The following is a 14,336-nucleotide window of genomic DNA, read 5'->3' on the forward strand; positions in this document are numbered from 1 at the left end:
CCGTTATCCTGAAACCATAAAGCTCTAAATTACGTGAAAGCCTGTCTACCATAAACTCCATTTTATCCAAATAATATAAATTATAAAAAAAGTATTACTTTTTTCTCTGTAGTAATAATAAAACAATACCTTGTACTTGATCCCAACTAAGATATAATTAATCCTAATTGGAAGCAGAGCCAGCCTATGGAGTTTATTAAATATTTACATGATTTTCTAGTAGACTGAAAACCCCAGGCCCTGAGCATTCTGGATAACAGGTCCCATACCTGTACTTGATCCCAACTAAGATATAATTAATCCTTATTTGTGGCAAAATAATAATGTTGGATTTATTAAATGTTGAAATGATTTTTTAGTAAACTCAGAGCATGGAGATCCAAATTACAGAAATATCCCTTATTCAGAAAATCCCAGGTAGGTCTCTGGCATTCTGGATAATAGATCCCATAATTGTACTGGGAAGAAGAAACATTGTATATAGCAGTTGGGCTGAAAAAAGATAAATCTGTCAATGGCTAGATAAAATATATTTACACAAATATTACAGTTCACATTAGTTCCACTACAAGGACCAACTCAACACTTTAAGAGTAAGTTGAGCAATAAAAATGGATGGACATTTACACAACTTTACAATACCACCACCATACCACCGTCTCATCATAATATCCATGGCACACGCAGGGCCTGACTGGGGGGCCCCCCACCCCAGTGGTGAAAACATATTAGAAACCTCAGCCCCACCCCAACCGCAACTTCGTTCCGGTCCCACATGCCTACCTTTTTTCTTCCTCAAGCCTGTGACCAGGGGCAAGAGAGAGGTCGGGGGCCTACAAGGGCTGGTAGGCCTACCGGTTATTTTTCCGATGTCCTGCCAGCCCAGTCCAACCCTGGCCACACTTCTATTTCCATCTGATTGTCAGACCATCCTGTTTAGATTTATATCCATATCACTCTCACTTAAAGGGGTTTTTCACCTTTAAATTACCTTTTAGTATAATGTAGACATTGTGATATTCTGAGACAATTTGCAATTGGTTTTCATTTTTTATATGTGGTTAATTATTTAGCATTTTATTCAGCAGCTATCTGGTTGCTAGGGTCCAAATTACCCTAGCAACTAGGCATTGATTTAAATGAGAAACTGGAATATGAATAGGAGAGGCCTGAATAGAATGATGAGCACAAAAAATGCAACAAGAAAACTGTAGCTTTACAGAACATTTGTATTTTAGAATTTGGGTTCAGTGACCCCCATTTGAAAGCTTGAAAGGTTCAGAAGTAGAAGAACTAAGATATAATTAATCCATATTGGAAGCAAAACCAGCCTATTGGGTTTATTGAATGTTTACTTGATTTTCTAGTAGACTTAAATTATGAAGATTCATATTATGGAAAGATCCATTATACAGGTCCCAAGAATTCTGGATAACAGGTCCCATACCTGTATACCAACGCATTTTAAGTCTCAGATTTTCCAAGATGATATTACTTCAAAATAGCCCTTACACATTTCCAGATTTCTCCTGCTGAGGCAATCAAGGAAAAAGACAAATACCGTAATAACGTATTTAAATACTGTTTAATTTTGTAAACATGTTTATGAGAGGGGTCTGACCAGAACACATACACTGTTTATTAGCATGGAAATATTTTCAGAAACACCATATAATTACAATGTATTCAGGAAGTGCTCACATGAATGTCCTCTCATTATTGTGCTGCGGCAGATACAATTATTACCTGTCTTGATTGACCAAAAAACTCTAAGCCACTGCACTTGATTGCAGACTGTACGTTAATAAGGTTCTTTAGTAACAGTTCCTCTCATGTACAAGAGACTCATGAGTTGTAGTTAAAGGGATACTGTCAAAAAAATTTTTTTCAAAACACATCAGTTAATAGTGCAACTCCAACAGAATTCTGCACTGAAATCCATTTCTGAAAAGAGCAAACAGGTTTTTTTATATTTAATTTTGAAATCTGACATGGGGCTAGACATATTATCAGTTTCCCAGCTGCCTCAAATATAAACTAACTAACAGAATCCCTTTAAACACTGTACCAAATCAAAAGGTTCCTTTGCCATGGCACCCTTGGAAAGCAAGTGTAACATATGATGCAGACACGATAGGACAAGCATATACTGGACAACAGAGAAATACTCTCTAAACTCCTTGAAGCAGAGCTTGACACAAATGTACCGAAATAATTCCACTTATTGCACAATAGTGAGCAGAAGGTGACAGTTGTGGATGCAGATAAATGCGTGTGTAAGCTGCTGTGGGGGATTGCTGCCTTGAGATCCTATTTTTGGACAGTATCAAGTCAATAAACAAAACCAATATTTTGGTCCTTCATCAAAGCTGCTATCACATTTTGTTTTCTGCAGCTTCAGCAATGCAGCTTTTATTACTTTATATCAGTTTGTGTTTTTTTCCAGTGTTTTACACACTCTGTAGATGGAGATTTCCTCTCCTTTTACTTCAGATGAGGTTAGAAAAGCAACAGATATATGTCAGTCATCACTTTCTGTTTGTTTCTTTACTTACTCACTTTCAGATTCTAATACAAGTATCACCTTGTAGCATTACCTGTTACTTGGTGTGGGCAGCATACGACTTACTATTGGAAATTTTTTTTCTTCATAAGTAAAGGTTATTATGCAATGTTGATATACACCATAATCTGTCCCTTTAGTTATAATAGCTATACTTATAATACCGTTGGCCCAAACACAGGGTAGAGCCTATCTACCTATATTTAGACCTTTCTTTTCTTTCAGTTCTGCTAGCCCATAAAGAAAGGGCATTTAATATCTTCCAAATATTCCAGATTTGTCACCTTTTATCTTTATCACGTTCAGCAACATGATGACCCTGAACTCTGGTTGCTGTGGAGATATATAGTACGGCCCAGCACAGAATGCTCGACCTGCTCCTCCACAGCCAATGCCTGCCTCACCGCTTCTTCAAATGCTCTATCCACATTAGTGTCATCTTTTGCACTTGTTTCTAGGTATGGATATCCACCATTCTCACTGCACCAGGCCTGGGCCTCCACAGTGTTTACCTCCCTTTCACTCTTGTCCACCTTGTTGCCCAGTACCACAAATGGAAATCTATCAGGCTCCTTGACATCTGCATACAAAATAAACTCCTTTCTCCAGCTGCTCAAGTTTTCAAAGCTTTGTCTGTCGTCCACGCTAAAGGTTAACAGACAGCAATCGGCTCCACGGTAGAATGGTGTACGCAGACTCTTAAAGCGTTCTTGACCAGCTGTGTCCCATATCTGTAGGGTGACTAATCGGCCATCAACTTCCAAGTCTCGGTTAAGAAATTCCACTCCAATAGTGTGAAAGGCTTGAGAGTCAAATTTATTTGTGACGTATCGGTTCATAAGCGAGCTCTTCCCAACTCCACCATCCCCAAGAAGGATAACTTTGAGAAGCAGAGATTTCCCGCTCATTGCTGTCCTACTTGGAAATCACTGCAAGAAAGAGAGAGGTATAACGTAAATGAAACAAAACCTAATTGGTTTAGGTATGGTGTTTAATGCAAAGTGCTCTAACCATCAGAAAGGTACAACTGCAAAGAAGATAGGGACTACAGGGAATGTGCAATGAGGGAACCCAGGCGATGATTATCAGATGTTCACCAAACTGATATGCATTGGGATATTCAACCAATAACTCTGCAGTTTGATAAACGACAAAGCTCAGATTTCTAACACTTTACTAGCAGCACTGCATTTGTAGACAGTTCTGAACTATATACATCTATATATACTCCCATCCCACCGGCGTATGTGCAAAACTCTATGAGCATGTGCCAAAGTCCATAGGCATGTGCCAAAGTCTATGGGCATGTGCCAAAGTCTATGGGCATGTGTCACAGTCTATGAGCATGTGCCAAAGTCTATGAGTATGTGCCAGTTGGATATGAAATGGGTAATTCACTCTCACCCTCAGTTTAGCTGCCAGTTTGACAGGAATTATTCAGCAGTGCACTGAGGGCTTAGAAAAATTTGGAAGGAAAAAAAAAAATTTCTATATAGGTAACCTGGGCTAACTCCCTAGGTAGGGGCCATTTGGTTCCTATATAGAAAGAAATATGACCCTGCCTACTACTCTACAACAATTCTTACACTAATTAATAGTATTTGGGTGTGCACAAAATTATTATGTGTACAGTTTTTTAAAGGAGACATGAAAAAAAAAACCCTAATTTTGTAGGCAATTATGAGTAATATATGCTTTTACATAGTGCTAAAAATTTTAATTATCGTTATAAATAGCCCCTTTATTGGAGCTCCCTATAGATGTTCTCTGGTCCCTGTTTCAAATGGGAGGTGGGCGTGTCCTAACGGTCCCTGCCAGAAGCACAGTAGGAGAGGGACAGCCAATGAAAGCCCTGCAGTCACACAAGCAAAGACAAAAGGTGATTGGTTCCTATCCTACAGTGCAATGAGCTGAGTGCCACCGGCTCCCCTGCACAGCCTGGAAATTCAGGGAGCAGGAAATGGAAGAGAAGGGAGGGATTATTAGGCTTTTTGCTGAAATATTCAGTAAATAAGTCTGAAATAGTTTTTTTAAGCACAATCCTTTTATATCTAAATGAGTATAATGCACTGGTTCTTCTTTTTTACACAAAATGCCTCCTTTTTTGGTGTAAAAGTTTTTGAGTTGCTACTAAAAAAGTCCAGCAACGATATCATAAAGTAATAGTTCAAGGAGCAGGGCATCAGCCTTACTGAGCTGCTACTGGAAAACATGATGGGGGTGGTGAAAGGAATGAAACAAATTTATTTTTAGTTTTAGAGAAACAGTACATAAAGATAAAAAATAAAAAACTATTTTGAATGTATTATTGGCAAACAATAGGATGCAAATATAGGGAAGAATACATTACATACTTACCTTTTATCTTCTTATTTTGATTGTAAGCTCTGTTGAACAGAAGTATTTGTATGTAATTTGAATGTGTGATATACAACCTAGTAGAATGTGGAATTTTCTCCCTGAGTACAGGCTGATATATTAGATAGCTTTAAGAAGGGGTTGGATTGCTTTTTATCAAGAAAGAAAATACAGGGTTATAAAAGATAGCTCATAGTACAAGTTGATCCAGGGACTGGTCCAATTGCCATCTTGGGAGTCAGGAAGGAATTTTTCCGCCTCTGAGGCAAATTGTAAATGGGGGTTTTTGCCTTCCTCTGAATCAACTAGCAATGAGGCAGATTATATATAGACTTAAAGTGGACCTGTCACCCAGTCATAAAAAGCTGTATAATAAAGTACTTTTCAAATTAAACATGAAATCCAAAGTGTTTGTCGCTATGGTAAACTCATTTAAAAATCTCAGCTGTCAAATATTGGCTGTCCCTCCTCTATGCCTAAGGCAGGGGTCCCCAACGTTTTATACCATTGAGCCACATTCAAATTTAAAAAGAGTTGGGGAGCAACACAAGCATGAAAAATTCCCTTGGAGTGCCAAATAAGGGCTGTGATTGGCAGCCCCTATGTGGACTGGCAGCCTACAGGAAGCTCTACTTGGCACTATGCTGAGTTTTTATCCAATTAAAACACGCTTCCAAGTCTGGAATTCAAAAATAAGCACCTGGTTTGAGGACACCAAGAGTAACATCCAAGAGGTTGGAGAGCAACATGTTGCTCACGAGCTACTGGTTGGGGATCACTCGCCTAAGGCATAGAGGCAGGGAAAGCAATTACTTTCATTTTCCATTCAGCACTTCCTAGATGTTACTGCTCTGCCCACATTCCCCCAGTTCTCTTAACCATTTAATTGTGTAGCCAGTACATGGGGATGGACTTCAGGTCCCCCATTCTGGTGCACAAAAAAGATTCTGAGATAATGGAAGGCTTGCCTTAATAACAGTGTTCACAAAATGGTTCCTGCCTGCTTGCTATAATTATGAATTCCCAGACTGATGGAAACAAGATTCAAATAAAGGGATTTTATACTCACAGGAAAATCCTTTTCTAGTAGGCCCAAACTGTCAATGCAAACGTGTGGGTTAATGTCAATCTAATCTCTGGAGGCAGAACAGAAGAATAAAACTATTGACCCCTCCCCTGGTATCTAAGTTGTGGCTCCACCTCCCATTGCCAGTTCGTTTGTAAAGCCTAATGAGGTCAAGTGTATTAGGAAAGTAGGAAGTCAGGTCAAGAGACAGTTAGTAGTAAATAGAGAATTTTGTGTCTACAGACCCATACTAAAATCAGCCAGTACTGATAATGCTGAAACCTGGGAACTTAGCGTATTCAGCGCAAGGCCTCTAGCAAAACCATCCGTAAGAAAGTCTGTGATTACCTGAGTTGTACTGTCAGTCCATGCTAACTATTTGGCTGAACACCAGGTAAGGAACGTATACCATACCTTGTGGTATGCTTTAGTGTTGGATGGTTTTCGAGCCTGGAGACTGGTATTTCTATGGCTGATGGTGAAAAACCTCTTTGTGCTAACAAATTGGTCTCAAAAACCAGGCCGTCAAATTTAGCATGGCAAGGTTGTGGTGTCTGGATGGACCCTGAATGAGGAGGTCTGGTCGTAGAGGTAATCGCCATGATTTGGACACTGACATGTTGACTAAGTCTGTGTACCATAGTCTGTTCGGCCAGTCGGGCGCAATGAGGATCATTGTGGTCTGTTCTTGTTTTATCTTGGCAATGATCCTCGGGAGAATCGCCAGAGGTGGGAATGCATACACTTTGTCGAAAGTCCATGGAATTACAAGTGCATCTGTGTATGCTGCTCCTGGGTCTCTGGTCCTGGAGCAATAGCAGGGAAGTTTGGCATTGTGTCTGGACACCATGATATCTATGTCTGATAGGCCCCATCATTGAACTAGTTGATCGAATACCTCATCATGTAGTGCCCATTCCCCTTGGTCTATTGTCTGCCTCCTAAGGAAGTCCACTTCCAGTTTAAGACTCCGAGAAAGAATACTGCAGATATGGCAGGCACTTTGCCCAAGTCATCATCTTTGCTACCTCCTGCATAGCTAGCCTGTTCCGTGTGCCTCCCTGCTTGTTGACATAAGCCACCGTTGTGGCATTGTCCGATTGTACTCATACTGGGTGGCCCTGGAGTTTGTCGGACCAACCCTGGAGCGCTAGTACTATTGCTCGCAGTTTGAGGATATTTATCAGGAGTTGTGACTCTTGGTTTTCCCAGCGCCCTTGTAACGTGAGGGTGTGATACACTGCTCCCCATCTGAACTTGCTGGCGACGGTTGAAACTACTTCCCATCCTGGTTGTGCCCAGCTTCTGCCCTGGGACAAATGGTTGTACACTGTCCACCAGAGTTTGGTTTCGTGAGATATGGGAATGATCTGCTGAAGATCTTGCTGATTCTTTTTCCAGCATTGTAGAAAGTTTTGCTGTAGGGGTCGCATGTGGAACCTTGCATAAGGTACCGCTTCCAGTGCTGCTACCATGTAACTGGAGGTAAGCTGCCGCTGAAACTTGTGGAGAAAGGACTGGTGATTAAGGTGTGTACCTTTTCGTCTGTGAGCTCGACTTCTTCTGTTTCTTGGAGTCGAACATTAGTCCTAGAAATTGAATTCTTTTTGACGGCATGAGGGAGCTCTTGCTCTGGTTTATTAACCAGCCTTGCTGTTGAAGTATTTGTATACAAGTCTCTTTGTTGGTTGTCTCCTGTATTACTTACTGAGTAGGTAAGGTAGGATGTGCACTCCTCTGCGTCACATGTATGCCATTAACGGCGCCAAGACTTTTGTAAATACCCTTGGGGCCGTGCAGAGGCCGAACAGCAATGCTGTGAACCGGAAGTGCTGGTCTCTGACCGCAACCTCAGGAATGGCTGTGATTTTGGATGTGCAAGTAAGCATCCTGCAGGTTGACTGAAGTCATGAAGTTGTCGGCTTCCATGAAGGCTATGGTGGAGCGTACTGACTCCATGTTGAATTTGTGGTTGGAAACAAATTTTTTTAATTGTTTTAGGTTGAGGACTGGTCTGAAGGAGCCTTCTTTTTAACTCACTAGGAATAGAGTGAAGTAGAAACCGTGAAACTTTTAAGGCTTTGGGACTGGAGCGATGACTCCTGCCTGTAGTAAAGAGGATATCGCTAGGTCTAATGCCTCCCTTCTTAGTGGAGAGGGCACAGACAGAATGAATTGCTTTGGAGGGGGGGCTGAGAAGGGGATTTTGTATCCATGTTGTATGATTTGTAGCACCCATTTGTCTGTGACATGTGTCTCCCAGCAGGAGAGAAACTGGTTAGGCGGCCTCCTACTTGGGAATCCCGATGAGGTGAGTGATGAAGAAATCGGTTTTGAGGAGGCCGGTTTCCTGGTTTGCTTCATTTGTTGTTGCCACTGTGGCCTATTTCTCCATGAGCCTTGGTCAGTATTGGAATTGCGAAAGGAGGATCAAAAGGACCTGTAATTTCTATGTGGAGTAGACCATAGTTTCTTGTTTGAAAACCTGTTAATCTAAGCGTCCTTTCTTTCCCATAGGAAGAAATGTGCTTTTACCTCCTGTTACCTCTGTGATCTGTTTTAAATCTGGTCCAAAGAGTCTCCTGAAAACTTAAGGTTGATTCGTTTGTTTTTAGAAGCCGTATCGCCTGACCAGTAACGTAGCCAGAGAGCCCTTCTGGCAACAACTGTGCTAGCTGTGGATTTTGTGGCTAGTCTGGCAATGTCCATTGCTGAATCTGCTAAGAAGGCGAGTGTAGTATGAAGTTTTTCCACCTCTGCAGCTAATTGTTGTGCTGATTCAGGTGGTTGATACATCAGTTGCTGAGCCCAGTGTTTTGCCGTACATGCGAGTCACGCAGCTGCGGTTGCTGGGTGGAGGATTGCTGTCGATTGTGTATAAGCCCTTTTGAGAGCTGATTCTACTTTTTTGTCCATGGGATCTTAAAAAGCTGCTTCCTCTGTTGGGAGGGCAGTTTGTTTTGACAGGCGTGCAACTGCAGAATCGACTTTGGGTTTTGCCCTGTTCTTCCAGAACAGGGTATGTATTGTAAAATCTCTTGGTCAATGCTGCTTTATGCTCTGGCTGTGACTATTCAGTGTCTATGGTTTGAGTAATTGCTTTGAAAACTGGAAAAGAGCGTGTCTTTTTCTGTTGCATTCCTAGCACTTTATCTGCCTTTGAAACTGCTACAGACTCTAAGCCTTTAATTTCTTGAGTCTCCCTCATTGCCTTTAATAGTTTTTAAGAGACCTCTGGTCTGGCAAAAGTGTGTGATTGCTCTGTGTCAGAATCACTCTCTGAATCTGATGTTTGCAAGTCGAAATATCTCCTGGAAAGGCGGTCTCGGGCCCTGAGGAATCAGACATGGTGACTTGGGCCCTCCCCTTCCTAACATGTGGTGTTTGCTGAGGTGGAGGTTGGAAAGTGGCTTTTATCCATTCTAAAAAGTCCCTTTATTGTGGGGGCATTTGGGATGTGCGTGGTTGTTCCCATAGATTTGGACTGGGTTGTTGAGTTAAACACTGGTCGCCTTGAGGTTTAGGGGAGTAATTATAGGAACTGTAGTTCGTTTTACTCTCACCTCATTTGTGTTGGCCATAGGGAGTAATAATAGGTAGCATAGCATGTGCATAGTAAGTGCTGCTGAATGGTATTGGACCTACCAACAGCATGTTATGCACTGAATTCCACTTGCTGTGAGTAAGCAAGGAGGGAATTATTAGCCTCTCTGGATCTCAACTGTACCATCCAGGGCTGATATCTTCAGGTGATTCCACTTGCTGCACAAAGCACTGCAAGTAGGGAAAGTCACCATACGTTGGGCAAAGCATGTCCCCATCCTTGAATGTCGAAGTCGGAAGCTAAATAAAAAGAGTTAAGAAAGAAAGAAAACTGTCCTTCATCTCCGAGGCAGGACAAAGAACTGGCGATAGGAGGTGGAGTCACAACTTATATACCAGGGGAGGGGTCAAGAGTCTAAAGGTGGCCATACACGGGCCGATAAAAGCTGCCGACAGACCGTGTCGGCAGCTTATTGGCCCGTGTATGGGGCCCCCCGACGGGCTTCACCGATCGAGATCTGGCCGAAAGGATGGGACAGAAAATCCCGTTGGATCACGGCCGCATCTATTCGTTGATGCGGTCCCGCAATCCGACCGCCCATTAAGGCCTCGTTAGGATCCGATCGTTGGGCCCTAGGGCCCACGATCGGATCAGCCTGATATTGCCCACCTCAAGGTGGGCATATCGGAGGGAGATCCGCTCGTTTGGCGACATTGCCAAACGAGCGGATCTCTCAGTGTATGGGCACCTTTATTCTTCTGTCCTGCCTCCAGAGATGAGATTGACATTAACCCACACCTTTGCACTGACAGGAGGGCCGAATAGAGAAAATTTATACAGTGTAATTAAAGTTCATTTTGCTTGACTAATCTGATGGGTGATGGGTCCCCTTTAAGGTTGAATTTAGACGTCTGTCTTTTTTCAACCTTACTTACTATGTTACTATGTAGCATCTTCCAAAGCTGTGGGATTGGCTGCAGCTTCATAAAATCATATAAATAATAGAAATAATATTTTGGCATACAATAGGAGACTGGCAGATAACATACACAAGCCCTGTACATCTAGAGCAAAGCAGGGCATTAATTAACCAGCCCTTAGTTGTTGCTAGAACAAGAAAGTAAACTGAGCTGTTGGATATATATGGACATACACTGCCTAGCAGTCACTCACCTCTTGCATGTGGAAGCCTTATGAGAATACAGACTAGAGGCACAAACAACTAACGTGCTTGCCTTCTCTGCTGATACCCAGAAACAATAGCTTTCTCCGGGCGCAAGGGATCCACTAATAAACAGAGAAGTGAATGTGCAGATTTCTACAGTCAGCAGCAACATCAATATTCCCAGCAAATGTTCAGCTGCCAAGGAAATGCACTGCGAGGAAATGAACAGGGAGCCATGGTAACGGCTGGAAAACTGTGAAAATGTGGCAGCGACACCTGGAGGATGTGTGGGATATGTCAGTGTTGGAGCTGGGCTCATTGAAGGCTGTCAGACTGGAAAGCAAAAGGAGGAGGTTAGAGGATCTCCTCACCAGCGAAATACTTTGCATGGTGACATAAATCAACATATATTATTAGTGCTATTATTATGCTGGGGAATTTATGATGCAACTCTGTGCATTTATATGAAAAAAGGAGAAGGTTAGAGGATCTCACCAGCAAAATGCTTTGCATGTTGACATAAAACAGTGAATATTATTATTATTATTGCTATTATTATGCTGGGGAATTTAGGAAGCAACTCTGTGCATTTATATCAACACCCAAAGCCCCACTGAAGCCAATTAGTAGGAAGATGAAGTGCCTAACGCCAGCGTGAATTTGCTAGCATAGCGCATTTTCGTTAATTCGCCGATTCACTAATGGACGCTGGCGTAAATTCGCTAGTGGTACTTCGCACCCTTACACCTGGCGAATTTGCGCAATGGACGTAACTACGCAAATTCACTGACGCGCAAATTATTATGAACGCTACCTTTTACGCCAGACTTTCTTCGCCACCTCAGACCAGGCGAAGTGCAATAGAGTAGATAGGGATTGCTTCAAAAAAAGTTAAAAAATTTTCTAAGTCCCAAAAAACGCTGGCGTCTTTTCTTTTTTTATGGGTGATAGGCTGAACAAAATCGAAAAAATTTTTGGGGCTACCCTCCTTCCCCCCTACATTTCCTTTCTCATGGCACCTTAACTATACAGTGGGCACATGTGTAGGGCAAAATAAAAAATTTATTTGCAGTTTTGAAGGTTTCCCAGGCTTGTGTAGTGCTGCTACATATTCCTCCATTGTAACTTGAATTTGGTGCCGTATGCAAATTAACCATCGCAAGCGTAACTTTGCTTTGCTTGGCGAATTAATGCTAGCACAATTTTGCAACCTTACGCTTCCCCTGAGCGCAACTTTGGATTTTAGTGAATTTGCGTACCGCTGGCGAAAATACGTCTGGCGAAGTGCGGCGAAGTGCGGCGAATGGCGGCGAATCGGACGCTGTCGCAAAAAAGAATCTTAGTGAATGTCCCACTCTGTGTATAAATAGAGAGAGGTAATGTTCCCTCAAACTTTTGGAGTTTCTGGGTGAAGAAAACCCAGTGCTGATGTATGTATGAAGAACTGTGTATGTACTGTGCTTAGGGTTGCCATCTGGGCTGTATTTTATGGGCCTGGCCAATAAAAACAATGTTTTTTTTCAATGTTAATAATAGGGAAAATGCATAAAAATATATGAAGGCCAGTACATTTTTAAGCAAAGGTGGCAACCCTGTGTGTGGTGTGTGCTGGTTTAATGGGGACATAGTGTGAAAAACAAGTGTGTTATACTCTTTTAAATACAGAAGGAAAACCCTACTAGTCCCGTCCATCTGTTCCACCTTCTGCTGCTTACTTTTCCAGGCTATGTAGGGAAGCATGTGGCACTCACCACATTGCACAGTAGGATAGGACCTGATAGGGAATTGAAACTTATCATTGCTTGTGTGGGTGCAGGGCTGTGATTGGCTATCCCACTCCTACTGTCCTTCTGGCAGGGACCGTTAAGACACACCCATCCTTCATTTGATGTGTGATGTGTGGGTTGACTTAAAACTTGCAGTGACCTGCCTGCAGGACCGCCATCAGACATTGCAGGGCCCCGTACGACAAAATTTCCTGGGCCCCCTGGGCTGCGCCCACCGCAAGCCCCACCTACAGGTCCGCCCTCCCCACCACACAGTGAAAAAACAAAAAAAAATATTGGTGGCTAGGGTTCCCACATGTTAATAAAAAATAAAAAGATATTGGTGGTCAGGGCCCCAAATAAAAAAACATTTGTGGCCAGGGCCCCCCATTAAAAATATTGGTGGCTAGGACCCCACATGAGAAAAAAAAATTGGTGGCCAAAATTGGTGGCCAGGCCCCCCCACATTATAAGAAAATTGGTGGCTAGGGTCCCTTAAACGTCCATGCCTTCCCGAAGTCAGCAGCTCTTAGAAAGATGGGGGCTAATCAAGTAAGTGTGGCGTGGCCGGGCCCCCCTTACCCTCGGGGCCCCCTACAACTCTCCCCCCTGTCCCCCCTGATGGCGGCCCTGCCTGCCCGCGGGTTGACCACTGGCCAACCATTGTGGGTTAGGGTTGGGTGCGGGTAGGGTTGCCACCTGGCCCGGTATTTTAGAGATGTGCACAGAAGTAGGGTACAGAGCAAGAACCAAGGGTGTAACTACAGAGGAAGCAGACCCTAAGGCTGCAGGGGAGATCTATTGGTAAAACTTTTTTGCCTCTGGGGTACTAAAATTTATTTGCTGTGGGACCCAGTAATACCTAGTTACACCACTGGCAAGAACATGCAGGTACGGGTTGAACACGGTCCTATAGGGGCAACATTTTGCAGGTTGGGGTTGGGAGCAGGTTAAGGTTTTGTGATTTATTGTTGGGTGCAGGTTGAGTTTTCCCTGACCTGCGCATCACTAACGGACAGGGATAATTTCAGATCTATCTGACTAGTCCCTGGATCAACTTGTACTATGAGTTATCTTCCATAACCCTGTATTCCTTCACTTGCTAAAAAGCCATCCAAACCCTTCTTAAAGCTATCTAATGAATCAGCCAGTACAACTGATTCAGGGAGAGAATTCCAGATCTTCACAGCTCTCGGTGTAAGAAACCCCTTCTCAACATTTAGGCGGAACCTCTTTTCTTCTAATAGGAATGGGTGACCTAGTGTCAGCTGGAAAGACCTACTGGTAAATAAAGCATTAGAGAGATTATTATATGATCCCCTTATATATTTATACATAGTTATTATATCACCCCTTAAAGGAGAAGGAAAGCTCCAAGACAGTTTATTGCCAACAGATTAGCCACATTAGTGCAAGCTAGAACGCTATATTTTACCATACCTGAGTAAACAGCTCTAGACATTGTCTAGGATAGAAGCTGCCATATAAGCTTGGTGTGACACCTGCCTGATTCTCTCCCTGCTCACTTACAGCTCTGAGCTCAGATTACAGCAGGGATGGGAGGAGGGTGGGGGAGAGGAGCAAACTGAGCATGCTCAAGCCCTGCCCTGGAGGTTATGCTGAAAACAGGAAGTCTGATACAGAAGCCCATCAGTACACACTAGAATGAAAGAAATGCCGTGTTTCTTTTGACAGAGGACTCAGAGCAGCATTACTTTGAGGGTTTACTAGTGTATTTATATAGACCTTTCTGATAAAGCTTACTTAATTTTAGCCTTTCCTTCTCCTTTAAGCGCCTCTTCTCCCCAATTTGGCCAGTCTTTCCTCATAGCTAAGATTTTCCATACCTTTTACCAGCTTATTTTCCCTTCTCT

At 42.7% G+C, this 14,336-nt stretch overlaps 1 protein-coding gene across 1 annotated transcript; it reads right to left on the reverse strand.

The window, feature by feature from the left end:
- Window positions 1-1,566: 1,566 nt before the first annotated feature.
- Window positions 1,567-10,918, reverse strand: LOC108698273 (ras-related protein Rab-9B). Its single transcript, XM_018229637.2, has 2 exons — window positions 10,705-10,918; window positions 1,567-3,492 (listed from the first exon to the last, which is right to left on the reverse strand). Exon 2 carries the CDS (start codon window positions 3,469-3,471, stop codon window positions 2,866-2,868), a length of 606 nt encoding a protein of 201 aa, XP_018085126.1. The 5' UTR covers window positions 3,472-3,492; window positions 10,705-10,918; the 3' UTR covers window positions 1,567-2,865.
- Between the last annotated feature and the right edge of the window lie 3,418 nt (window positions 10,919-14,336).

Source organism: Xenopus laevis, chromosome 8L, assembly GCF_017654675.1.
Source record: "Xenopus laevis strain J_2021 chromosome 8L, Xenopus_laevis_v10.1, whole genome shotgun sequence".
NCBI lineage: Eukaryota > Metazoa > Chordata > Amphibia > Anura > Pipidae > Xenopus > Xenopus laevis.

What these genes read in the sequence shown, in the direction of transcription:
- LOC108698273 (XM_018229637.2), bottom strand. Translation starts at nt 3,471, where the DNA reads ATGAGCGGGAAATCTCTGCTTCTCAAAGTTATCCTTCTTGGGGATGGT.